Source organism: Carcharhinus amblyrhynchos, chromosome 3 (assembly GCF_965287045.1).
Source record: "Carcharhinus amblyrhynchos chromosome 3, sCarAmb.v2.hapA, whole genome shotgun sequence".
In the NCBI taxonomy this organism is placed as follows: domain Eukaryota; kingdom Metazoa; phylum Chordata; class Chondrichthyes; order Carcharhiniformes; family Carcharhinidae; genus Carcharhinus; species Carcharhinus amblyrhynchos.
Window position 1 is genome coordinate 89315764 of NC_137326.1, and position 25686 is coordinate 89341449.

A 25686-nucleotide genomic window follows, 5' to 3' on the forward strand; every position below is an offset into this window, starting at 1 on the left:
ACACGAGTTTGGGGCACCCTTCAAAAACAGTACCCCGATTTCTGTGAAACTGGGCTTTCTCGTGTGCTTAGCCTCCACACGCCAGTTTTCTGACTGAACCTGACACTTTGCTATTTTTTTGGTAGAATTGCACCAGATGTTTCCGTACTCTCTCACTATTCTACAAAATGCATTCGATATTGATTCTCCATACGCAAAGCACCAGGCGATCAACTATGATTTATTTTAAAAATTGTTTAGGACTTAAATTGCACTAAAGCCAAATGGCATTTAAAATAGTCCATTTTGGATCCTCTCGTAAGAATTCCATACCCCACCCACAATCGGAGCGGACGAAGGGCGGACAGTGGAAAGATCTGTTGATTTCGGGTGGGATTTTCCACTCTTGGGTCAAGCAAGATTGTAAAATTCTGTCCTAAGTCTCTATTTTGTGTTCACTCTTTCTAGTTTTCATGTTATATTCCTCTGTCTAGTAAACCACTAGTACAATTCAAACACCCATTCCAGAGTTTATTGGGCCACCAGACCAACCAAATGGTATTCCTACTAATTTGCTGCTGTGCTAAAATATGAAAACAAACATCAACAAACTCTCTAATTTAGTATCAGTACAGCATATATTCATGTAAACAGAATTAGTTGTTAATATTACAGTGCAAATATGGGCAAACGTACTACAAAAACTTACTCTGCAGACTGTTAGGATCAATGAGGTGTATTGTGTTAGTCACACGAACGCAAATACAGATCTGTTTCATGTTTCCAAGGCTCTGAGCAAGTCGTGGTGGCAGGCATACTAAATTGTCCTGTTAAATAAAAAAAGAAAATTTTAAAGCTTCTTGTAATGTCTTTACTATGAAATGTTTAAAGGATCACTTCTACTTCCTTTATTATTGATCAAAATTAACAGAACCACTAAATATCTGCTACTTTATAATCACATTTTTTTTAATTTATAGCACGTTCATGTGAGCTCTGTTTGTTCATCTTCCCATTAAAAATTATGTTTCACATCTCCATACTAGCTTTAATGATCAATGCACCATGAAAAATGTCCATGCTGAATAATTACTAATTACAGTATAAGCAATGCATGTTTAGAATTAACAGTTGTATGGAAATATATTCTACAGGCTGTCGACACATCCAATAAAATAACAAACTTCTTAGACGTCGGCAATGCACTTGTCTAATTAAAGATTCAAATATCATGAACAGCTTTTAAACCACTGCCACTCCTCTATGAAAAAAATATCATTTCAAAGGATGGTACACAATAGTGATTGCCACAGAAATCCATTGAAACCCTACAGGGCAGAAGGCCATTCAGCCCATCGAGTCTGCACCGACCACAATCCCACCCAGACCCCATCCCCCATATCCCTACATATTTACCCATTAATCCCTCTCACCTACACTTCTAAGGGGCAATTTTGCGTGACCAAACAACCTAACAATTTCTATCCCAAGACTGTGTTAAAAGTATAGCATGAACAGCTAAACATCATTAGTCTAGTAAACATTAATATGGTAATTTAATTAGAATGACAACTTTAGCCAAATTAGAAGACTTGTTCCAGTGACATATTAAGTTGCATTTTTGCAAGTCACCACAATGAAACATCCATACAAAAGAAAATCATAAAGTGTCTTAAAATACAACATTATTACAAAAGTAGCACTTAAAAATGATTGCTTAAAACCATGTTATCACCTTACAGACAGGAACAATTTCCACAGAGAAAGTACTTTTGTAATTATAACTGTTGGAGTGGACATCATGGGAGATTAGACGCTGAGATGTCTTGTACCTTCAAAAACATAATATAAAGTTCTTTTATTGACTAAACAACATATTTTCCAGAGAATGAATTTTCATAATGCACTATACCTTCTTGACTAGCCCAAAATGTCTTCTCATTTAGTTTCTTGTTAGATGACTTGTATAAGGCAATTTTCCATCACCACCGCACCCCCCCCCACCCCCAAAATATAATGACAGGATAAAATGGAACTGGAGGCCAGCATTCTTACAGAGGGAATCTTCATTCAATTTAATCTGGGGTGACCCACCAATGTGCAATATAACAACTGACAAGTACAACACTCTGCATATATATTTACTTTTAATGTAGAAAAATATCTAAAATGCTTTGGAAATGTCATCTGCTAAAGAATTAAATATTAGAAGTGACCTTCAGCTGTATTAAAGTGGAGTGTTATAGTTAGGGTCATAAAAGCAGAAGGTTTAGAGATGGTGCGCAATCAGAAGGGCTGAAGCAGGGATGAAGCCAGATGAGGTTATAAAGTAAAAGGTGATTTTTCAGATGCAAATTTGGGAAGATGGGACTCGCGGGAGGATGGTTATTCTTTATCAATGTAATCTTGCATAGGCTGATCTACTGCTGTAGCGGTTTCCAGGGATTGCTATGACCTTGCAGTTTCAAGTGCTTTTAAAGGCCGAGTTTCTGCACGTGTTTGAATAGTTTAATTTGATCAGCTGCCTACTTACTTGGTGACACTCCAGCATCTACACATCATAGAATGCTACAAATCCATACGGTGAATTTATTGTCATGTTTGTTCTCTCACCACCACCTTTAAGACCTGACTGGCAGCAATGTGCTTCAGGATTCATCCAGTCAATGGTGGTGTTACAACTGAAGTACTCTAGCCAGAATACATTCTGTGCTCTTGCTAGTCTAAGGCCAGGATTTTGCAGTCAGCAGCAAAGCAAAAGCACTTGTTCATTGTTGACTGTTTGGCAATCTGTTGAAACCACCTCAGCAAAGCTTTTGGCAGGGTACAGCAGTTTTAAAGGTTTGTGACAGATTTCTGATTGAAGAGATTCAGGTATATGTGGGAAAGATAGGCAGATTTGGAAGGTGATAACATGGGCAAAGGCATCAGAGAAAGAAGGGAGATTGAAGAAAGGGTTGACAAGTGACTGAAGGTGAATTACTTTGAGACAGAACATAAGAGGAGATGGAAGAGAAACTACAGACAGATGTAGCTTTGGTAGGAGGGATGGAAAGCAGCAGAATATTAAGTTTTGTTGGAAGATCATAAGGAGCAACTGCCTTAAAGAAACCCATCATCGCGGGAGAAAGAAATCATGGAATAGACTTTCTGCCCAGAATAATCTATCGAGTTATCGATGATTAATGCACAGAACGAGGCCAAAAACACTCCAACCAGATCTGGTGAGGAGAAAATCTTTGAAGAGGTAAAGTTAGCAATGGATGCACAAAACAGAAAGATTGGCAAGAGACAGTGGGGCAATTTAGGTTGCTGCTCATTAGTGCAGTATTGACTCCCACTTCATGAAATCTTCAACTTAACACTCAAATTTTCACAATACATTCTATTTTAATTCTTCAGAAATTATTACTGTGCCCTATATACGGGCATATGTAGTTTATAACCTTATTTCTTCAATGTTCTACTGACACAGATAAAAAGTATTATTTGAACCTCAGTCATTCTGCTTTGTCAGTGGAAGAACAGAAGTTACAAAATATATCTTATTACATTTGCGTATTTAATAACAAATCTAACTGTAGTTGAGCTATGTATATATAAAGATCGGGGGAACCCTAAGAAACAAAAGGTAAGCACCCTATATTAATCCAAGAACAAAACGCGCTCCCAGGGAAATACATACATTTGCTTAATTAAAATAAAATTATCTGACCAAAATGAATACCAATTGCTAGGATTGAAAACTTACTAGAAGAAAATTAAGGAAATTTAAACGAGTGATTATGGAAGCAGCCAAAATTTTATAAGAATGTAAAAAAATTTCAATTATCAATGTAACAAAACCATCTGAAAAATAATTAACAAAGTGTAAAAAAACTTATCTTAATTGTCTTGCTATCCTAACAATTATTTCAGTTTGTCTTCAATCCATTTCAGTATACACAAACGGTGACAAAATACAATTTGATTAAAAATTCAATTCATTCCAATTATCCAAGATTAAAGAATCCAAGTTCAGTTTAATAAATTGCACAATTACTATAATAGCAGAAAAATAAAGCAATAATCAGGAATATGATCCCATAAGGACTACTTAGTATGATTCAAACAAGATTTATTAGTAATACTCCAATAATGCTAACACACATATGTATGCACTACAGAACAGCCACCACATCCTGACATTAAATATACATTCCAGTTATAGACAAAATAACTGAAGAAACTCCAGGAAGATGAGAAGGAATACATAATTTTGACAAATTAGATACTTAGGTTTGTAAAGTTCAAAATACAACCTGCCTTATAGCACCACGGGGTTACCGACTGCAGCAGTTCAAGAAGGCAACTCACCACCACCTTTGCATGGTCAAACAGAAATGGGCAATAATTGCTGGCTCTTCCAATTACGCCCACATTCCAGGAATCAATGTGTCTCTCAATTGTTTAGTTTTGCTCAAGATACGTTTTTTATACCTACTTGCAAGGAACTGTACATTGCAGGAAATCCACCATCTTTTGTGCATGTTGCTTGGATCCATAATAGAAATCCAGACCATCTAAAATCAAAAATTCAGTCAGTGTCAAGGCTAAATATTTGTGTTTTGAAAATATTCAAAGAATCAATTTCAAGAAAACGGTTGTACATAAAAAGATTAAGGCAGAGTCATAACCTTGCACTGCTTTATGCAAACATGGCTCAAATTTACCTTTCAAATAGTCCAAATCTTAAAGTCGGAGATGGTTATTTAATTTTGGGAGCATAATTTCAAATAGCATGTCTCAAACTCTACTTTGGCACTTTATTGTCATGAAATTTTATCTGCATCGCCTTGATACTGTACTGTGCAACAAATATTGTATGAGTACTTAATATTTTCTTGCACAGTTTAGTTTATGAGAATTAATTTACTTATTTTCAGAAAACAGGAAATTGAATTGGAGAAAATATTGCTGTAAGCTACTTTTCACCTCCACACACCTGAGAATTCACAGCTTCCCTTGAAAACTGTAAAGGCTATAACTGAGCCATATGGAGATGAAAGATTGAATTTGTAGTATTTCTTGAACTTAGCCAGAACATCAATGGATAGCAAAAACAAGTCTGACTCCTAGTCCTAATATTAGTGAAAGCACCTTCCTAGAAAGGATGTGCACATGAATTTTAGGGAAAATTGGTCAAGTTCAGCTCTGATGCCCTCTCAAATAATCCAATTGCTTCTCAGACTTTCACGTGACTATTTGGCCAACTTACAATTGCTCGTCAAACTGGCAACTTCAATATGCGTTATAAGGAGCGGCAAAAACATAAATATTGCAAGAAGTCTGAGGCACTTCAAACCTGTCAAGACAGAACTAATCCACTTACCGTGGATTTCCTTGACACGAAGTGTGTTTTGATGCAGTTTATGTTTAAGGATTAATTGTTCCAAGTAATAAAATGTTTTCTTATGTGAAGTCTAAAGAACAAACAACAGAAATAGGAAGGAGAAACTACTAATTTAGTCAGAAATAAGATTGTAATAAAATTATTTTCAAGTTATATAGTGTGAAAAATCTTCACACCAAACTATTCAAAACAAATAAAATTTCAAATGATAAACACATATCAAAGCATGCTGCAAGATTTTGATGAGGTATATCTACAGAATAAAAGTTTCACTAAACCAGGTCAAAATTATCTAACATAATGTAGTGTCAAATGGTTTCCACTCCAACTACTGCCAGTTAATAGACATATTTGGGTTGCAGCTAAGGGGGCACAGTGGCAAGCATTGCTGCCTCAAAGCGCCAGCAACGCGGGTTCGATTCCCAGCTTGAGTCACTGTCTATGCAGAGTTTACACATTCTGCTGGGGTCTGCGTGGGTTTCCTCCAGGTGCTCTGGTTTCCTCCCACAGTCTGAAAGTCATGCTGCTTAGGCGCATTAGACATGCTAAATTCTCCCTCAGCATACCCAAATAGATACCAGGATGTGGCGACATGGGGATTTTCACAATAACTTCATTGCAGTGATAATGTAAGCCTACTAGTGACACTAATTTTAAAAAAATGTGTACACTTACTCGCAACTGACAGCACTGCATTTTTAAAAGTTCATTCTTGAAATGTGGGCACTGCTGATGAAGGCAGCATTCATTGTCTACCCCTAATTGCCTTTGCGAAGATGGTCGTGAGCTATTTGAACCTCTGCAATCCATGTAGTGTAGGTATGGCCACAGTGTTGTTAGGGAGGGAATTCGAGGATTGTGACCCAGTGACAGCGATGGTATAGTGATATATTTCCAAGTCAGAATGGTGTGTGGCTCGGTGGGGAACTTGCTGTTGGTGGTATTCCCATGTGGCTGCTGTCTTTGTCCTTCTAGATGGGAGCAGTCGCGGGTTTGAAGGTGCTGTCTGAGGAGGCTTAGCGAGTGGTAGAGAGAGTGAATGTTTGTGGATAAGGTTTCAATCAAGCATGCTGCTTTGTCCTGGATGGTACCAAACTTCTTGATTACTGTTGGAACTGCACTCATCTAGACAAGTGGAGAATATTCCATCACTCTCCTGACTCGTGCCTTGTAGATTGCAAACAGGCTTCAGGGAACGAATTACTCACCACAGGATTCCTAACCTCTGACCTGCTTTTGTAGCCACAGTATTTATGTGGCTAGTTTTATTGCAGTAAAGAATCATACATTTAACAGTATTTATACATCTATCTTTTAAAACATAATAAATGCAAAGGCTTTTAAATGTTACTATTTCACAATTAAAACATTTTATTCACCTTTTGTCGGACTTGTACCACTGCTTTCCAATAGTCTTTAGCTTCAACACGATGACAATCATCACACATCTGTTGCAGGATGACAAAATCTATCACAAAAACTTGCTGCAAGATTGCTCCACTCATTACCTGCACACAAAATCCTCTGTTAGGAAAGTTTAAAACACGTTGAATATTAAATGCTGCAATTTAATTTTGTAATTGCAATTAGTTGCACAGATAAGAACTGCTTCATTAATCAAAAAGTCAAGACACCTAGGAAATATAAAGCATTCAAACATGTACAACGAGTAGTAAATTCTGTCAAGAAAAACTAGACAGAGAAAAAGAAAAAAAATCGAATACATTGTCTCGTACGAAAAACTGATCTTAATATCTACAAAATATCTGCCTCAAACCTCATACTGAAACAGCATAGAACATAATGGCACAGTAAACCACTAACTGCCTGAGTTAACATTCCAATTTTACATTAATATTCTCAATGCTTCCAGTTAAGTTATTTAATGTAACAGAGGGAGAATGCCACTTCAGGAAGCTTCAGATTTAAAACACAACAACACTTTCCCCAAAAAAGTATTCACTATTGTTGAAAAATTATTTTCTTCTCACCTCCTTTTGAACTGTAAGTTTGACCTTTATTCTTTTGGAATGAGGTTCGGTCCAAATAAAGCCAGCATCAATTAGACGTACCTGAATAAAATAAGTAACTAATGCTGAAAATGCAAACAAAATATCTCCACAATTTATTTTCCCCACTAAATAAATTTATACTTAAAAAGAGACTTGTTCAAACTAGCAATATTTTATTTCATACTTAAAATTGTATGAAAATTCCAGGATTAAGTATTTGTTGCTAGTTCAATCACCAGACCATCCCAAAATGTCACACTTTGACATTTTTTCCGTCTGCCAAGTTTCTCCCCACTTCTGGTAAACCTTTTTTAAGCTATCAGGTAAAGATATATATGAAAAATAGAATCCCTACAGTGCAGAAAGAGGCCACTTGGTCCATCAAGTCTACACTGACAACAGTCCCACCCCGGCCCCATCTCCGCAACCCCACACATTTACTCCACTAATCCCTCTAACCTATGCACCCCACGACACTAAGGGGCAATTTAGCATGGCCAAACTAACCGACACATCTTTTGATCTTGGGAGGAAATCAGAGCACCCTGAAGAAACCCATGCAGACACAAGAAGAATGAGCAAACTCCACACAGTGACCCAAGCCAGGAATCGAACTCCGGTCCCTGGCGCTGTGAGGCAATCTCCCAACTCATCTGGCTTTCATGAAAACAATATGATGCCCTCTAAATCTAATACATTTTTAGTTCCTTGTCCAACCAAACCAGCCTTCAATAAAAGTCTCCTCCATTTAATTTGAGTGGGTTTTAGTGTATTCACTCTCAATAGTAGCATTCAAATGGCAGCCTTGATTTTGTTTTCTTGCATATGTCCTGTACTGAACCCACAAACTTCTGATTCAAGAGACAAGTCTATTACTAACAGAGCCACAGCTGATATTATAATTATTGTGAATAGATTGTGATCAGGAGATACAGCTCTGCTTAGCATGCATGACCATGTTGATCTTATTTCTATCAATCAATAGTTCGAATTCCTGCCATCAGTTTTCCACAACTCGTATCAAAGTCACAAATGCAATCTATATCACTGTGACATAGATAAACAATCAGTCCTTGTTTTTCTCAGTCCATCTGCAGCTTTTGGGACTCACTTATCAAAAGTCTGGAAGTGCTTTCCACTGTCATCCAGCTGGCACTCACCTACGCCCATGCTCACCTATTCAGCTGTAGCCGGAGAATCACCTTCTCGTCAGGCTCCCTGCTCTGTTATCTGTAACCTCCCCAAGGATCTATCCACACCCCTTCTTATTTTTCAATGACATGTTGCCCCTTGGCAACATCATCCAAGAATACTGCAGTAGTTTTCACATGTACATTGATATCATGTACTTCTCCCTTGCTACCAACTATAAGTAAACTACCACACTGTCCTACCTAACATCAAATACTGGATAAGCAGAACTTTCCTCATATAAATATTGGGAAGACCAAAGCCACTGTTGTCATGTCCCCACCAAGCTCTGAACTCTAGCCAATGACGCAATCTCTGGTAAATACAAGACTAAACAAACTGTTTGGAACTATGGTGTCAAATCCAATTCCAAGGTGAGCCTCAGATCCACATATTTGCATCACCAAAACTGCCTCTTTCCAACTCCACAACACTGCTTGATTTCACCCATGTCAGTGCTCATTTGTTGTTGAAACCCTCAACCATGCCTTTATTACTTAGATATGATTACTCTAATGCACTCCTAACTGCACCCTCAGATTCTACTCTACATAATCCCACATCAGCCAAACTTCTGATGACCATGTCTTAAGTCCTGTTCAATCACTTTTGTGCCGACTGAGCTGTAGTGACACCCAGTTAAGCAAGACCTTTACTTTAAAATTCTCATCCTTATTTCAAATTCTTCCATGGTCTTACTCTTCCCTACCTCTATCCTACACTCCTACAATTCTGGCTTCTTGAGCATTTTGATTCACCAAATACTGATAGACTTCAGCTATTAATGATCTAAGCTCTGGAATTCCCTCCCTAAACCTCTCTGGTTCTTTCCCTTGCTTTCCCCCCTTAAGACACACCTGGAAACCTACCTTATGTTCATCAGTTCAAATATTTTCTTATGGGGCTTGGTTTCAAATTTTATTTGATAATGTTCATGAAACTAGTTGGGATGTTTTATATCATTAAAGGCATCATATAACTAGCAGTCAATGTGTTAATAAAAAACTCAACAGGATTTCAAAACTATTGGTTTGTACAGACGTTGATGCCCTAATGAATTACTACTTCTGTTTTTCAAGATTCAGTGCTGAACACAAAAATTCAAAACTCAAATCAATAAAGCAATGACTGCGTTTACTTTGCTCTTAATTTTTTAAAAAAATTGCAATTTCCCATGTGTATTTTGCAAAATTCAGCACAAGAAATTTACAGAAAGAGACACTTTCTGATTCAAGATAGAAGCATGCTTGTTGTGTTTTTTTTTGTTTTTATTCCAATTCAATCAAATCAAGTCCAATTCAGAGTCTCAACAAGTTGAGACATTCCCGATCCAAGCTGACAAGACAAGGTTCTCACCTCCTGTCTTGGGCTTGATCTACATGATCCAAGCTGACTAGAGTAGGCATAGATTCTCCTCCTAGGCTTGATCTCATTTGCATCTTTGCCAAAAGGCTGCGATGCCACTTTTAAAAATTGCTTCAAATGAAGCTAAAATGTAACTTAATGACTTCAACCAAGCACAGCATGTCGATACTACACTTGATCTATGTCTAAACATAAATACATTGAGGGTATGATGAAAAGATGAGGAAATTTTTAAGTTATAAACAACAGCAATTGACAAAATAGTATTTAAACTCACCAGTAAATCAGCAATGTTATTACTGTAATAATTACTGAAGCTAATATGAGAAGGCAATGCTGGTGTTCATGCACAACTGTGAAAAATATTCAAGTAGCATAATTATCAATGGATTTGAATTCCATGGCTAACATTTTTCATTGGATAGCAAAACAACGACAATTTGAAGCTAGGAAGCATAAATATTTTGACTGAAATTAAATGATCATCTCTGAAAAGCAAAACATAAAATGAAATACAATTTTGCCATAAGATCCTGTCTACTAACTTTGGTCAAAGCAGACTTCAGTTTTTTAAGGCACAAAGTTAAAAGTTCTCTTGATTCCAATGCACACTGTATCCACGTTCCTGGAGGCTGAAGATATCTGTGGAGCAAAACCAAACGTCATTAACTGAGTTAATTCATCCAGGAAATCATCAAGCCATTACTCATTAATATATTTGTCAATCAAGGCTGATATTTGTCCACTCAACTTCTGAAAATATTGCATGCCAGTGGATGGATATATCCTCAATGATCAATCACTGGATAGCTACAAATGTCATCTGCTGGTAAACTGCACTGTTTAGCTAGTTGAATCCTACAAGTCATTTATAGAAATTTTAATCCGCAAGTCTTCATTCTGCACCTGACAGTCTGCATTTAGCTAAGCCAACACCTTGCATAATTAAATTTGGACACTTAGTATTTCAATGACTTTCAGACACACATCTGACATAGCTTAAAAAGAAATACACTGTTAGTAACATTTACTGAGATTCAACATACTAAGGCTCAACATTCTGATAGTAAAAAAATTGAACAGCATTGTTTCCCATGTTCAACACAATTTAAGCATATTAAATACTACACAGCACCAGGGACCTGGGTTTGATTTCAGCATTAAGTGACTGTGAGGAGTTTGTACTTCTCCCCATGTCTGCATGGTTTTCTTCTGTGTGTTCTAGTTTCTTTCCACAGTCAATAGTTGCGCAGGTTAGATGGATTAGCCATGGTAAATGCCTGAAATTACTTGTATAGAACAAACGGGAGGGTTTGGATGGGATGTCCTTCCAAAGAGTCAGTGCAGACTCGATGGCCTCCTTCTGCACTGTAGGGATACTACGGTTCTAACACAGATTCAATTAAGTGTTTTTTCCATATCAATTTTTATAACTGTTCAGACTTTTGACTCAAAATTATCTGCAAATTAGTAGCCATTTCAATATGAATTTAAAACAAAATCAGATTTCAAATAGCCCAGAACTGGCTGGCTGAAAACAACTTTATCTCTGCGACAAAATTTCAAATAACGCTTTTGTTTACCATCTGAACTGCGGAATGAGAGAGCAGAACGCGATTGTTGGAAAGAGTTTATGACTATTTATGATGGTGGATGGCTGACTGAAAAAGCCAATGAACCTAGGCTAAAGAAAAATGCTGTTTACATGGTATATTTTGAACTCCACTATCCGTTGCTGTTGGAGACTATCAATGTGTTGGAAAATATGGCATTTAATCAGAGTGCTGTATTATTCAAAGAGGTATAATGAGATTAACATAGAACTTAGCTTTTCATTTAATATAAAACAATTTTAGATTATAAAAGCAAGAAGCCAATTTTAGTTTATAATAATGGAGAATAATTCTAAATATATTTACAAAGTTATCTCGGATACACAGGAAATTGTGTGTGCCTGGATAACTGATTTCATCCAGAAAAGATGTAAATATATGAATCAAAGAGGAAATTTATCATCTTTGACAACTATGAATTACTAAAAAATTGCATGAAGTATAAAATTTAAATGTCTTGAAAAGCCACAGATTTATTAAATCTTTTCAGTCCAATCTTTCTAAAGTCAATTTAATATTTAAACAATGCCAAGGTAGCTGCCAGAAAGAGAAACATTGGCTCAAATGTTCTGATCTCCAAATCATCAGAGAACGGACATACAATCCAAGGCGTGTATCGAGGTCTCACGGAAGTGGAATTGCCCAAGAAGTTTGAACTTCTAGTCGAAAATTCCTATTAGGAAATTGTGTAGGAATCCTACTCAAAATAATCAACTCTGAGCTAGAGTTGAAGATTTCAGACAGTTCTGTCAGACTTAACTAAATAGTTACCAGGAAATCTTTTTAAAAAATTCCAGCTTGTTCAATTAAGAGACCAGTGTAATGGTTGATGATAAACTGACAAGTGTGCCTATCAGTGGCCAATCCATTTTGAAATATCTTTGATTAGACAAGCTGGAAGGACAACTGTTTTCAGATTTAAAACAACCAGATCAACCAGAATGAGTCCCAGTGTTCTGCAGAACCCAGTTCGGGAAATGCTGAACTACCCAAATCATTTTTAAAAATTTCTGATTCTTAATGTTTCCATGTCGATACTAAACCATCAACTCACAAAAAAATTCAGGTTGTTAATTATACACAGGAGAATAGGGCATTTTATAATAAATAAATGCCTCCTACAAAAATATAAATAGACAAATTTACATTCAGCCTGGACTATAAGTGCTGCCCCTTGCACAGTAATTCAGTTAGGAATCAACAGGCAACCAATTCTAACAAAATTACTCACTATGAAATTTCAAGCACAAAAAGATCAATTCTCCCAAATTTATCTGTTTCAGGGAAGCACTTCATTTTACCTCAACAGACCAACATCTAAAATTTAAATTAGTGAAAATGTGTTGCTTTCAATGCCATTATCACATAAACAGGCTTTTCTGAATGACAAAAATAGTCCAAATTATTTCTAGTCCACAACCATTACCTTTCACATTGTTTGCAGAAATTAACATTTACTTGTTTTGGGATTCCTTCTGTGATGTCAACTTGGATTCGCAAGCAGGCAACGCACATGTTTGCAGGATTTGGCGAGATGGGAACACCACACTGGCAGCACAGGCTGAGAACAGAAGCAAACCAACTGAATTTGAATCCAAGAGATTACTTAGTTTACCCCATACATGAAGGTCTAGATCAGTAAAATACACATCTCAAACCTCTGGTTCAATGATCAGGAAAAGAAAAAGTTCAGCCATACTAATAATAAATTAAATACTCTACTTACATACGTGCCTGGGTGCTTGCAGCAGGTTCTGGCATATATTCCATCACGGTGATGTTGACCAATACAACGTGTGCAGATCTGTAAGAGAAGGCAAAACAAGTATGTCAGCAAGCTAATCATTAGATGCTCAAGCCCTCCCTCCTCTTCTTCCCCCACTCACCCATTGAATTCCCACTTCCAAACAACCAACTGTCCCTCCTAAACTTTCTTTACTCCACTCCCTCCCACTCACCTCCACGTTCCCATTCCCCATCACCATCTCTATTCCCTCCATCTCACCCCTGCTATTTAGCCTATTCACCCCATTACTCACATCCATCCCTTTCTACATTTTCTCCTCAAATCTCTCTTCTCAAATCACCCTGGCCTTTACTCCCATCTCCCCTTTTCCCCATTTATTCCAACCAACCCTCCACATAATGGCCCATCCCTTTACCCCCATTTATCTTCTCTGTTCTCCACACCAACTACACTTCCACCATCTCCATATCCCCCCCTCAATAAAATTTTACTCCTCCCTCCAAATCTCTGCCCTGTCACCCCAATATTTCCCCTTTTCATCTGTCTATCACCCTTCATCCCCTCACTGACAGCACTTCCCCATCTCCCCACCCCATGTCACCCCCACCAATAATCAACCCAGTGTCTCCAACATTCCCCCCACCCCCTCAGTTCCCACAGGTGTCTCCAGCCCATCACTTTGCTCCCCCCACATGCACCATATCTCCATGGGCTGCTGACGCTCCCCCCACATGCTCCATATCTCCATGGGCTGCTGACGCTCCACCCACCTGTCCCTCACAAACCTCTGAGACTCTTACCACACCAGTGCACAACCCTCCAATACCTCACTCACTCCCCTCCCTTATGCACCCGCCCCCCCCGGACTCAAACATGCCCCCACTATCAGTTGAACCATTAGACCACACCATGCCAAAGAATACCATACCTTCTCCCATGACCACATGAACCACCCTCATTCCTCCATATATGCCCTCCAGCCCCCTCCCTCTCCCCTGTGACACCCACCTCCCCACTGCCCCTCCCCCTCACCCCCAAGCCACCCCACCCCCCACTGCCCCTCCCCCTCACCCCCAAGCCACCCCACCCCCCACTGCCCCTCCCCCTCACCCCCAAGCCACCCCAACCCCCCATCCCCACTGCCCCTCCCAAACACCACCCTGCCCCTCCCCGCCTTGCCCCTCCCCCTCGCCCCACCCCCGCCTTCCCCCTCCCCCTCGCCCCAGCCCTGCCTTGCCCCTTCCCATCCGTACCATCACAATACCACGACCATCCCTCCTCCTCACATGTTGTGCCCTTTACCCCGCCCCCAGTTCCCTCCACGTGCCCCCCCTCCCATTATTCTTCCTCCTTCTCCCCTCTGGCAGCGGAAGCCCTGTATTTGAATGTACCGGTTTCTTGTTTGGAGTCACGAGCCTGTTCTCCAACAGCCCGAACCCCGCGCCGCTCGCGCTCCAACCTGACCATCAGCCGCGGCTCCGATTAGCTCCGGCGGACTGAGCGACGCGTGCCGCCCCGAAGCCCCCTACCGGTTTCCGGTTCCTCTGGCAGAGCTGTCCACGACGCGCCTGTCAGTGACATTCAATACTTCGCCTTGACAAATAGAATTGTCTAGTTACTTACATTACTTATAAATAATGACCTAAAACCCTTTTTTTAATTATTTTAACAAAATAGATGAATACTTGTCTTGCTTTGCTGAGAACAAGTGTCCATGTTTGTCCCCCATTTTTCCCAAACTGGAAAACTGAACAACAGTTTCCAAACTGTCAGAACTCAAAAAGAACCAGGAGATAAAGCCCATGTTCAGTTAAAACATGTCAATGCGGCATTCCTTAATTCGTACAGAGGAATACTTACAAAAATAGTATTATCATCACAATTCCAGACTGCACTGATTTCCAATGACGCATCCATACCCAGAGGATACTGTACAACTGTGCTCCAGAGTCACCCACACAGGCAGGCAATCTGATAGAAAATCTGAACATAATGTTTTGGTATTTGTTTGAATAATAATTCAACTTTTTAAATTTGAATAATAAATCAACCCCTTTCATTCCACTTATTCATATGTTTAAGACTGGCAGAAATTAATAATTGATTACAGCTGATCAACAAGTTGTTAAGGGATATAAAGTTGAACAGGTATTTATTTTGATTAACCAATTAGATAGATAGTAATATCATGGCACAAATTATCTCCAGATCTTTGTTTTGGTAACTGAATGGGTTGGGTGGTGCCCTGGGAGGAAAACTGTACATAATGTTTTGGTATTTGAATAATAATTGAAGATTTTCATTTGAATAATAAACCAACCCCTTTCATTCTACTTATTCATATGTTTAAGAATGGCATAATTTCACATTGGTCTTAATCACGTGCTTTTCAAAAAAGCTGACAGCAGATACTAACATTTGACAAAGGCCACACATTTCTGAACTGTAATATTCAATCACAGGCCACAGCAATTTAGTTCATTGACAGACTGGCAGGAAATTAATCACCTCACAGTTGTGACAGCAAGGTGGCACTGGGACCATATATCCCATAATTCCAAGACTGAAAAAAAGTATTAGTTGATGTTGGGCTGCGGCTGCGTATTTGGGACTGCTGATAGTAATCCTCTGAGCAGTCTAAATTTCACACCTCTCTCAACTCTTCCATTGTTGTCAAATTATTAGACTGCTATCTGACATCCAGTCCTGGCTAAGCAGAAATGTCATTCAATTAAATATTGGGACGACTGAAGGAGCTTTTGTTTTCAAACTGCTCCAAACTCTCAGTTCCCTAGCTGCCTACCCCAAACCTCTCCATGGCAACAGTCTGAAATTAAACCAGTCTGTTTGCAACTTGGTATCACATCTCATCTCAAAACGAGCTTGCAAGCTCATTATTTGTTCCATCACAAAGACTGCCTATTACCACCTGACTAACATCACTCAACTTTTCTCCTGTTTCTGCTATCTGCCCTACCTGCATTTGAAATGACCAACTCATGCCTTTATTACCTCCCACAGGCTCTGTCCTATGTTATTTACTGCTTTGGCTTAGCTGAAGGAATGCAAAGAGTTCTGGATAGCTCCAGCATCTAACCAATGAAGGATAAGCAATATCATCTTTTGCATGAATCAAATCCTTATCTTGTGTACCCCAGGAGCCTGATTCTTTCTAAAGAGTAGATCTTTCAGTTTTTTGGCAATTTGTGCAAGAGCCCATTCTGGTTATATGATGCCTGATAGCTCACTTACATGAAGTGTCAAGACCCAGATGCTGTAACGAATTTCTGAAAAATAATTATGCATTCACTCGAAAAATTCCTGAAGAAATCTCCTTGTTGATGATGGTCAGTGAGCTGGCTGAAGATTCTTATATTCCTAGGGAGTGAACATGCAAGCTGAGGAAAACTTAGTACAGACCAACCATAATTATATTTTAATCATTTATAGAATTGAATCTGTACTTTATGCCACAAGCTTTAGCTCCCTCTGCATACTATTTGATCCAATGCAATCTCAGTTACCTCAAAATGATTTCAATTTGATGTAGTCTTTGGAGTTTTTATCAATCATAGTTATCTATTGCAAGTCTGCTTTACAAGTATTCCATTTGCTGCTAAGTCTTACAATACATAATAACCATCAAGATATTTTGTTGTAACCGAATAATTAAGATACAATCAAAATATATTAATAAACCATCATTATAAATTATTGTTATCAGAAATTCCTACTGCACCTTTAGGACATAAAAGCTGCAACAGACATGAGAGCAGATTTCAGTGTGAGAGTGATGGAAAATGCAGGCCTTGGAGTGAGGCGGGGGTGGGGGGTGGGGGTAGTGAGCATAGGAGTGAGAGGAGAGGAAGAGCAGACCCTGGAACGAGAATGGGGCCATCAGTATATGAGAGGGAGGGTGTAAGAGTGTGTGTGTGAGAGAGGAGTGCATATGAGAGAGAGTATTTGTGTTTGTGTCTTTTTGGGAAGAGTTTGTGAGAGGGTGTGAAAGAGTGTTTGTCTATGTGTGTGTGTGAAAGGGGTGAGCATAAGAGAGGGAAGAGTGTGTGCATGTGTACGAGAGTAGACTGTGAGAGAAGAGCGTGCGTGAGAGGTGGTAGAGTGTGAGTCTATGTGGGAGGGGGGTATTTGGGTGCACATATATGTGTTTGGGAAGAGTGTGTGGAAGTGGGAAGAGAGGAGAGAAAGAGTGTGTGTATGTTTGTGAATGTGTGTGTTTCATCCCCTGTCTCAGGAACCTCAAGTCACCCTCACCCCCCTCATATCAATATTAATCCTTTTGTTAATTATCAATTTAATGCTTTGACATTTCTTTTGCTCAGTAAGTCGTTTTTCTCATCCTTCAGGTTTTTTTGAAAATCATTTTTAATGCTGCGTAAAAACCTTTTATTTCCAAAATCTGTTCATTGGCCCCTTGAGTGAGAAAAAAATTGAAATTGGGACCCCACACAAGCTGGATTTGGACTGTACCTAAACTAATTTCCTCTTTAAAAGCTAGCCATTGCTTCATTACGTTTCTGTTTGCAGGTCTTTACTTTACCCAGGCCTGATCCCTCCTCGTTTCACTGAAATTAGCATTCCTCCAAAGAAATATTTTTATTCTTGATTGATCCTTGTCCTTTCCCATTACTAATGCAAACTTTATAATATAATGGTCAGTAGGATGGCGTGGTAGCACAATGGTTAGCACTGCTGTTTCACAGCTCCAGGGACCTGAGTTCAATATCCGACTTGGGTCACTGTCTGTGTGGAGTTTGCATATTCTCCTCGTGTCTGCATGGTTTCCTCAGGGTGCTCTGGTTTCCTCCCACAGTCCAAAGATATGCAGGTTAGGTTCATTGGCCATGCTAAAATTGCCCCTTAGTGTCTTGAGATGCATAGGTTAGAGGGATTAGTGGGTAAAATATGTAGGGATATGGGGGTAAGGCCTGGGTGGGATTGTGGTCGGTGTGGACTCAATGGGCCGAATGGCCTGTTTCTGTACTGTAGGGTTTCTATGATTTCTATTTCTGAGCTGCTATCCACCCAGATATTTGCCATTTGGCCTACTTAATTTACAAGACTAAATATAACAATGCCTTGTTCTTCATTGGGCAACAAACATACCAATAAAGAAAGGTTTCTTCATTACACTTCTGAAATTCCTGCCCCTCTGTCCCATTCAATATTAGATTTGTTAAAGTCTCCCATTACCACTGTTGTGTAGTTCATATCCCTCTCTGTAATTAACCTGTTATTCCATTTCTTTCCCATTATCTGGTGGCTTTTAAATATACCAAAACAGCTCCTGTATTATTTCTTAAGCAGATACTTTGCTTTTATCTCATTTCAGGTATCACACTTAGAAAGAGCACTGGCAACGTTGGACCTCATACGTGATTATGCTTGGGCAAGATATTGCAGCAATTTGCAATTGCCTTCTGCAGATGACAGTATTCATTTCATGACTGACCAGAATTCTCTCCTGTTCTTACCACCTGCCATTTGTTTATCTTTGAAGGATTTTACAAGTTGATACTCAAACTGGCCGTGTTAGCAATATACTTCATTCACAATCAAGACCTAGGGCGGAATTCTCCATTTTTTGGTATAAGTGCAGTGGCATGCAGTTTTGATGGTATCATTCCCACTGGTCAGAATGGCAATTCCGCACTTGGAGCATCATTAATTATGCACAGGTCAGGAGTTGATTCGTCTACCCGCTGTCATCTGGCAGGTTTGAAAGTACCAGGGCCACATTTAGATGCCAGTGCAACACACTCATATCATTCTCTCCTGCCTACCTTCACCAGGAATCTGATCAACATGACATCCAGCCATAAGCAAAAGGCTACTTCACTCAAAAGGAGGCAGTACCTCACTTCAGCCACCCTCACTTTGAGGAGTCTGGGCAGAGGCATGTCTTCTACCCAAGGAATGGCTCCAGGAAGCATCCAGATGTTACTTCCCTGACTTGAGAGGCTGTTTCCCAGCAGGTCAGCATAACTGGCAATCTCGCCAGAAACGCAATGGAAATGCAAGAAGCGGATGAACAATCTTATCTGCTCTGCCGGGGAAATCATCTTTCAATTCCTCCAATACCAGACTCTCATCATGGCACCGTGTACTCAGTGGGTGACTCTTCATGGATTGCACTTATGCATTAGCGAGGGACACATATCAACACACTTTCTGATGGCCACCACAGTCCCAACTGTCATGTTGCTCACACTCCAAACCTTGTCCCTTTGGGTCAGGGCTCACTATTCATAAGGGACATGCATTTCACCCATCCCCATTGATTACATGCCTTTCTTTCTTCTTCACATAGGCCAAGGTGGCTAGTGGAGTGCCCCAGGGGTCGGTGCTGGGGCCTCAGCTTTTTACCATTTATATAGATGATCTGGAGGAGGGAACCGAGTGTAGAGTGTCGAAATTTGCGAATGACACCAAGATTGGGGGAACGGCAAATTGTGCGGAGGGTGTGGAGAGTCTGCAGAAGGATCTAGATAGGCTGGGCGAATGGGCCAGGAAATGGCAAATGGAATTTAATGTTGGCAAGTGTGAGGTGGTCCACTTTGGTAGGAAGAATGGTGGAAGGACTATTACTTACGGGGCGAAAAACTGCAGCAGGCGACGGTGCAGAGGGACCTCGGGGTCCTTGTGCATGAGTCGCAAAAACCCAGCTTGCAGGTGCAGCAGGTGGTCAGGAAGGCGAATGGGATGCTGGCCTTCACAGCGAAGGGGATTGAATATAAAAGTAGGGAGGTCTTGCTGCAGCTGTATAGGGCATTGGTGAGGCCGCAGCTGGAGTACTGTGTGCAGTTTTGGGCGCCGCACCTGCGCAAAGATATTTTGGCCTTGGAGGGAGTGCAGAGGAGGTTTACTAGGCTGATACCGGAGTTGAGGGGGTTGAGCTATGAGGAGAGGCTGAATAAACTAGGCTTGTACTCGTTGGAGTTTAGAAGAATGAGAGGAGATCTCATTGAGACGTATAAGATGATGAATGGGATGGATAGGATAGAGGTGGAGAGACTCTTCCCGCTCAAAAAAGACAGTAGGACTAGGGGGCACAGCCTCAAGATAAAGGGGGGCGTTTTAGAACGGAGTTGAGGAGGAACTTCTTCACTCAAAGGGTGGTGAATCTCTGGAATTCTCTACCTGTTGAAGTGGTGGAGGCTGCCTCGCTAAATATTTTCAAGAAGCGGGTTGATGGGTTTTTGATAAGAGAGGGGATTAAGGGTTATGGGGAGAGGGCCGGAAAGTGGAACTGAGCCACGACAGATCAGCCATGATCTTATTGAATGGCGGGGCAGGCTCGAAGGGCCAGATGGCCTACTCCTGCTCCTATTTCTTATGTTCTTATGTTCTTATGTAACAAATGCAAGAGAACTCAAACTGGGGTAGTGACGGCCGCGATCAGTTCTCTCACAGAATTCAAGGAGGCTGCAGCTGACCTCGCTGGGGAGGACGGGCTTTGCTCCTGTGGCAATATGGAGATTGGCCTCTCCTAAAAATCTAGCACAGATCACAGCTTCATCACTTCATCAAATCCTGATGATCATATTGAATAAAATGTACTCTGAAATAACATCTTTTCTTTCTGGTAGGCACCAGTTGATTACAGTCAGACAGACAGCTAAGCAGCAGCCAAAGCCCATGCAGCACATCTGAGGACGAGGGGCCTCTCAGAGATCTGTCATGGCATGCATCTGCACCCTCCACTAGCACAGAGACACACGCCTCAGTGGGCATAGTTCAAGGTTAGTCTCTGGGTCACTTTCTGGAGAATACTTACTGGTACATCCCTGCAGCAGTCAGAGGCAAGAAGTGCTCAGGTCTCTAGGACTCAGAGGACAGATCTCATCCCTGTCAGATGATGAGCCTCTGGAAGCAGCTGCCAGCTCACTGGTGAAGGTACAATGGCAGGCAGAGGGCAGAAGGAACATCAGATAGAGATTCTAGAATCACTCAGCAAACTAGAGCGCATGATGGAGGACTCCATCTGCGTTCTGTCAGATGTTGTGGCTCCAACATGCGAGCGCCTCAAATCCACCAGAGGAAGGTTGGCAATCACCACGGAGACCCTGGTCCAGCAGCTTTTGCCACATTTGTGCTTGGCCCAGCATACAATGGGCACACACCCTGGTTGGTACCACCAGGATATGGACCACATGTGGCGTCCCATCTTCTGCAGGAATCATGCCAGAGCCCCCCCTCTGGCATTCACAGTGTGGATCCTTGGAAACCCCCAGGATCAGCTTCAGCTAGAGGTTCCCACTCAGGACACTCCAAGGATGTGCAGCCGAGAGTCTCATCTGTCAGTATCCACAACCACTCCAGTAGCACAGGTTCCCGAAAGCACTTTTAATCCTGAGCAAAAGACCTTTATTAGGCTTGGGCCCTCCAGGCCTCAGTCCACGACATAATGTCCACCAAGGTCATCATAAACATCAGGTTGTAGTAGTCGGCAGGCTGCCCTCAACCCTGCTGCAGATGTTGGGGCTGCACCACGGTGTAATGGTCAGGTTAGGAAAGTTAAAATATTTTCACGTCAATGTTCCAGTCAACCAAAGGCATTTTGATTTTATATTTTGAAATTCTTGTACCTCGAGGTTTAACCATTCTCCTGCTGATGTGATAGTGTCCCATTCTAAAATGAATATTAACGTGATGTCAACCTCAGTGCAGCTGGTCTCCAGACCCTTGTGTGTTGTCCGGAAAATGTGTTCAAATCTTTATCAGTAGCATATAATGGGAAAGTTTTGAACCCTTAGTCCTCAAAGGCCAGCAATGGTTCAGGATAGCTCATCAGCAATGATAATCTAGCAGTATCTGGGTCTCCTCACTGTTAGTGTACAAATCCAAGACATGCACTTTAGGATCAGAGCTCTAAGCTGGTCCGCATCTCATTAATGTCAGTGTTTGCATCATTAGATGGTGTCAAAACCATCAAGTATTGTCTCATACCACTGTTATTCCTCAAAGGGCTTTAAGTTGACAGAGTGAACATATTAGCTGGTCACCACTGATCAAACCTAAGATCAATCCTAGCAAGTCACGAGCTCAGAATGCACAAGTATGAATGCAGAATTCGTTCTCTCAACAATGGTTCAGCTGTCTCCTGAGATGACAGAAAATATCTTGGAGGGCTAGGAGAGATGTTTCCAGATTACCTCGCTTAATTTTATTCCTGCTGGAACCTGTCAGCCATTAAAGTATCTCGGGCATGTCCCCCGTGTCTTCTTTCCTCCATGGCATACTGTCGCTGAACAGCCCCCTGAGCTTTATGCATCTCCTCATCTTCTGATGAGCTCACATCCTCCTACAGTTCACCATCTGGCAAGGGCTCACCTCTTTGCATATCCAGATTGTGAAGGGCACAACACACAGCAATCATGTGAGAAATAATTTCCAGTGCATATTGCAGAGTGGTCCAGGCATCTTTAAGTTTAAGTTTATTTTATTAGTGTCACAAGTAGGCTTACATCAACACTGCAATGAAGTTATTGTGAAAGTCCCCTAGTCGCCAAACTCCGGCATCTATTTGGGTATTGAAAGAGAATGTAGTATGGCCAGTCCATCCAACCTGCACATATTTGGACTGTGGGAGGAAACCAGAGCACCCAGAGGAACCCACACAGACACAGGGAGGACATGCAGACTCCATACAGCCAGTGATCCAAGGCCAGTATTAAACCTGGATCCCTGGTGCTGTGAGGCAGCAGTGCTAACTACTGTGCCACCATGCCATCCAATTCGTGACTTCTGAAGTACATCTTCAAAAGTCCTCTAGTCTGCTCTATAAGGGAGCGTGTGGAGCTGTGAGCACATTGCACTTCTTCTCAGAATGACTGAGGGCAATGCACCAGAGCCATCAGCCAGAATTTAAATGGATAACCCTTAACCCCAGCAGACATCCCTGCAGATGTTCTGGCTCCCCAAAAATCCCAGGCATCTTCAAGTGACTGAGGATGTAGGAATCATGGCAACTCCCAGGGTATTGTGTACGTACATGCAGGATGTGCTTGTGTGGTCACACACAAGTTGCACATTGATGAAATCGTAGCCTTTCCAGTTTACAAATATTAGGGGCTGTTGCCAGGAGCCACATGGGTGCAGTCTATAACATCCTGCAATTTTGGGAAGTGTGAGCTGGTTGCAAAACCAGTGAATCTTTAAACCTAGCTATGTTCATCCAGAGCGAACTGGATAAAATGATGGGCCCTCCTGTAAAATGTAGCAATTTGTTACTGACACAGAGGTGCCCTACAGGTCTCCTGTTGATCCCTGGAAAGACCCAGAGACAGAGGAAATGAGTGCTGTCCTCACCTTCAAAGCCACTGGCAGGGGAAAGCCTCCAACTCCATGTGGTATTAGATCTTCACTAAGACTGACATTTGTGATATATAACATCTCTGGTCAATTGCAGGCATGCCCGACACTGCCTCTCACTCACTTGTAAGTAGGTCACTCTTTGATGATAAATCCTCAGGGAGCCAAGTCACCTCTGCTGTCTCTCCTCCTTACCCACCTTTCTATGATCAGGCTCCCATGTGCACACTGATGCCTCTCCCTCCTTCTATGGTGAATGAGGTCCTGGGGGTCCTTATACATGAGTCACAAAAACCCAGTCTGCAGGTGCAGCAGGTGATCAAGAAGGCGAATGGTATGCCGGCCTTTATAGCAAGGGGGATAGAATATAAAAGCAGGAAGGTCTTGCTGCAACTGTACAGGGTACTGGTGAGGCCGCAGCTGGAGTACTGTGTGCAGTTTTGGTTGCCGCACTTGCGCAAGGATATTTTGGCCTTGGAGGGAGTGCAGAGGAGGTTCACTAGGCTGATACCAGAGATAAGGGGGTTAGACTATGAAGAGAGACTAAATAGACTGGGTCTGTACTCACTGGAGTTTAGAAGGATGAGGGGGGATCTTATAGAGACGTATAAGATAATGAAAGGGATGGATAGGGTAGAGGTAGAGAGATTCTTCCTGCTTAGAAAGGATAGCAGGACTAGAGGGCACAGCCTCAAGATAAGGGGGGGCAGTTTAGCTCGGAGTTGAGGAGGAACTTCTTCACTCAAAGGGTGGTGAATCTCTGGAATTCTCTGCCCGTTGAAGTGGTGGAGGCTACCGCGCTAAACATATTTAAGTCACAGGTAGATAGGTTTTTGACAGACGAGGGAATTAAGGGTTATGGGGAGAAAGCAGGAAAGTGGAACTGATCCACTTCAGATCAGCCATGATCTTATTGAATGGCGGGGCAGGCTCGAAGGGCTAGATGGCCTGCTCCTGTTCCTATTTCTTATGTTCTTATTAGCTCTTTTGCCTACTCTCTGAAAGATAGCATCAAAAACCATGGGGGCAATTCTCCCAAAAACTCTTAAGTGCCATATTCCCCCGGCCCCCCTCCCCAACCTGAATGGCCAGTCCTGACCATCCCTTTTCCTCCATCTACCCGTGATCCTTATGCAGAGTGGCAGTGGCACCCACCTCCATCGATCAGCCCCTATAGGCCGCACCCTAATAGCCCTACCCCTTTGGCACTGCCTGATGTCCAGTGGGCAGATGAGCCTTGGACATTGCCAGTTTGCCCCTTGGACAGTGCCAGTGGACCAGACTGGTAATGCCCAGGGGGCACTACCCCTTACCCCAATGTCCTGGGTGGGCCTCGATGGCCATAGTTCCTTCTAGCAGCGTCGGCCGCCAATTCCCCATTCGTAGGGAGCTTTGTAAACACTGCTGGAGTGAACCACACCTGGCAGGGGAGTGGACACTAGCAGACCGAGAGCTTCAGACCAGGCCCGCTAACGATATTTAAATGTAGATTTAAATACAGAAATCAGCTCCATGCCAATTTACAGCACAGAGCTGATTACTCTAAAAAACGTAGCCTCGAAGACATGCAGAGGCCATGATGCCCAGCGGGGAGCCTGCTAAACAGCCTCCACTGATGTTTCCTGGTCAGTTGCACTGCTAGAGCTATGCTGTGGGCTGGGGGAAATCACCCCCAACAATGGTTAAAGGGTATAGGAAAGGAAGGTCTGATTGTGAGACCTAAAGCAGATGTGGGGCTAAACCCTCAGGGAGACAAGTCACCTCTGCTGTCTGGGTCTCTCCTCCTCACTCTCCTGTTCATGATCAGACTCCCATTGTGCATACTGATGCCTCTCCCTCCCTCTGCATTGAATGAAGACTCAGCCTGGAGCCATGGATCCATTAGTCCTTTTGCCTTCTCTCTGAAAGTAAGCATCAAAAACAATGGGGGAGATTCTCTCAAAAAAAACTCTTAAGTGCCAAATTCCCCCCAGCCTCCTCCCTCCGCAATCCCGACCACCTCCCTCCTTGAGCCAAATGGCCAGTTCTGATAATCTCCTTTCCTCCATCTACCCA

The 25686-nt window shown here is 41.5% G+C and overlaps 1 protein-coding gene across 3 annotated transcripts in view; it reads right to left on the reverse strand.

The window, feature by feature from the left end:
* nmd3 (NMD3 ribosome export adaptor) overlaps positions 1-14820 on the reverse strand; it is a 37502-nt gene extending 22682 nt beyond the window's left edge. The window contains exons 1-10 of one of the 3 annotated variants that reach the window (XM_080185476.1): positions 14691-14820; positions 13283-13356; positions 13011-13113; positions 10485-10581; positions 7363-7443; positions 6751-6879; positions 5351-5441; positions 4463-4541; positions 1715-1811; positions 689-806 (exon numbers count right to left, since the gene is read on the reverse strand). In XM_080185476.1, the coding sequence (XP_080041602.1) occupies positions 689-806; positions 1715-1811; positions 4463-4541; positions 5351-5441; positions 6751-6879; positions 7363-7443; positions 10485-10581; positions 13011-13113; positions 13283-13322 (835 nt within the window). In that variant the 5' untranslated portion in view covers positions 13323-13356; positions 14691-14820. Of the gene's footprint in view, positions 1-688; positions 807-1714; positions 1812-4462; positions 4542-5350; positions 5442-6750; positions 6880-7362; positions 7444-10484; positions 10582-12978; positions 13114-13278; positions 13357-14690 lie in introns of all 3 variants that reach the window. The other 2 variants (XM_080185475.1, XM_080185477.1) reach the window with 2 other exon arrangements.
* Between the last annotated feature and the right edge of the window lie 10866 nt (positions 14821-25686).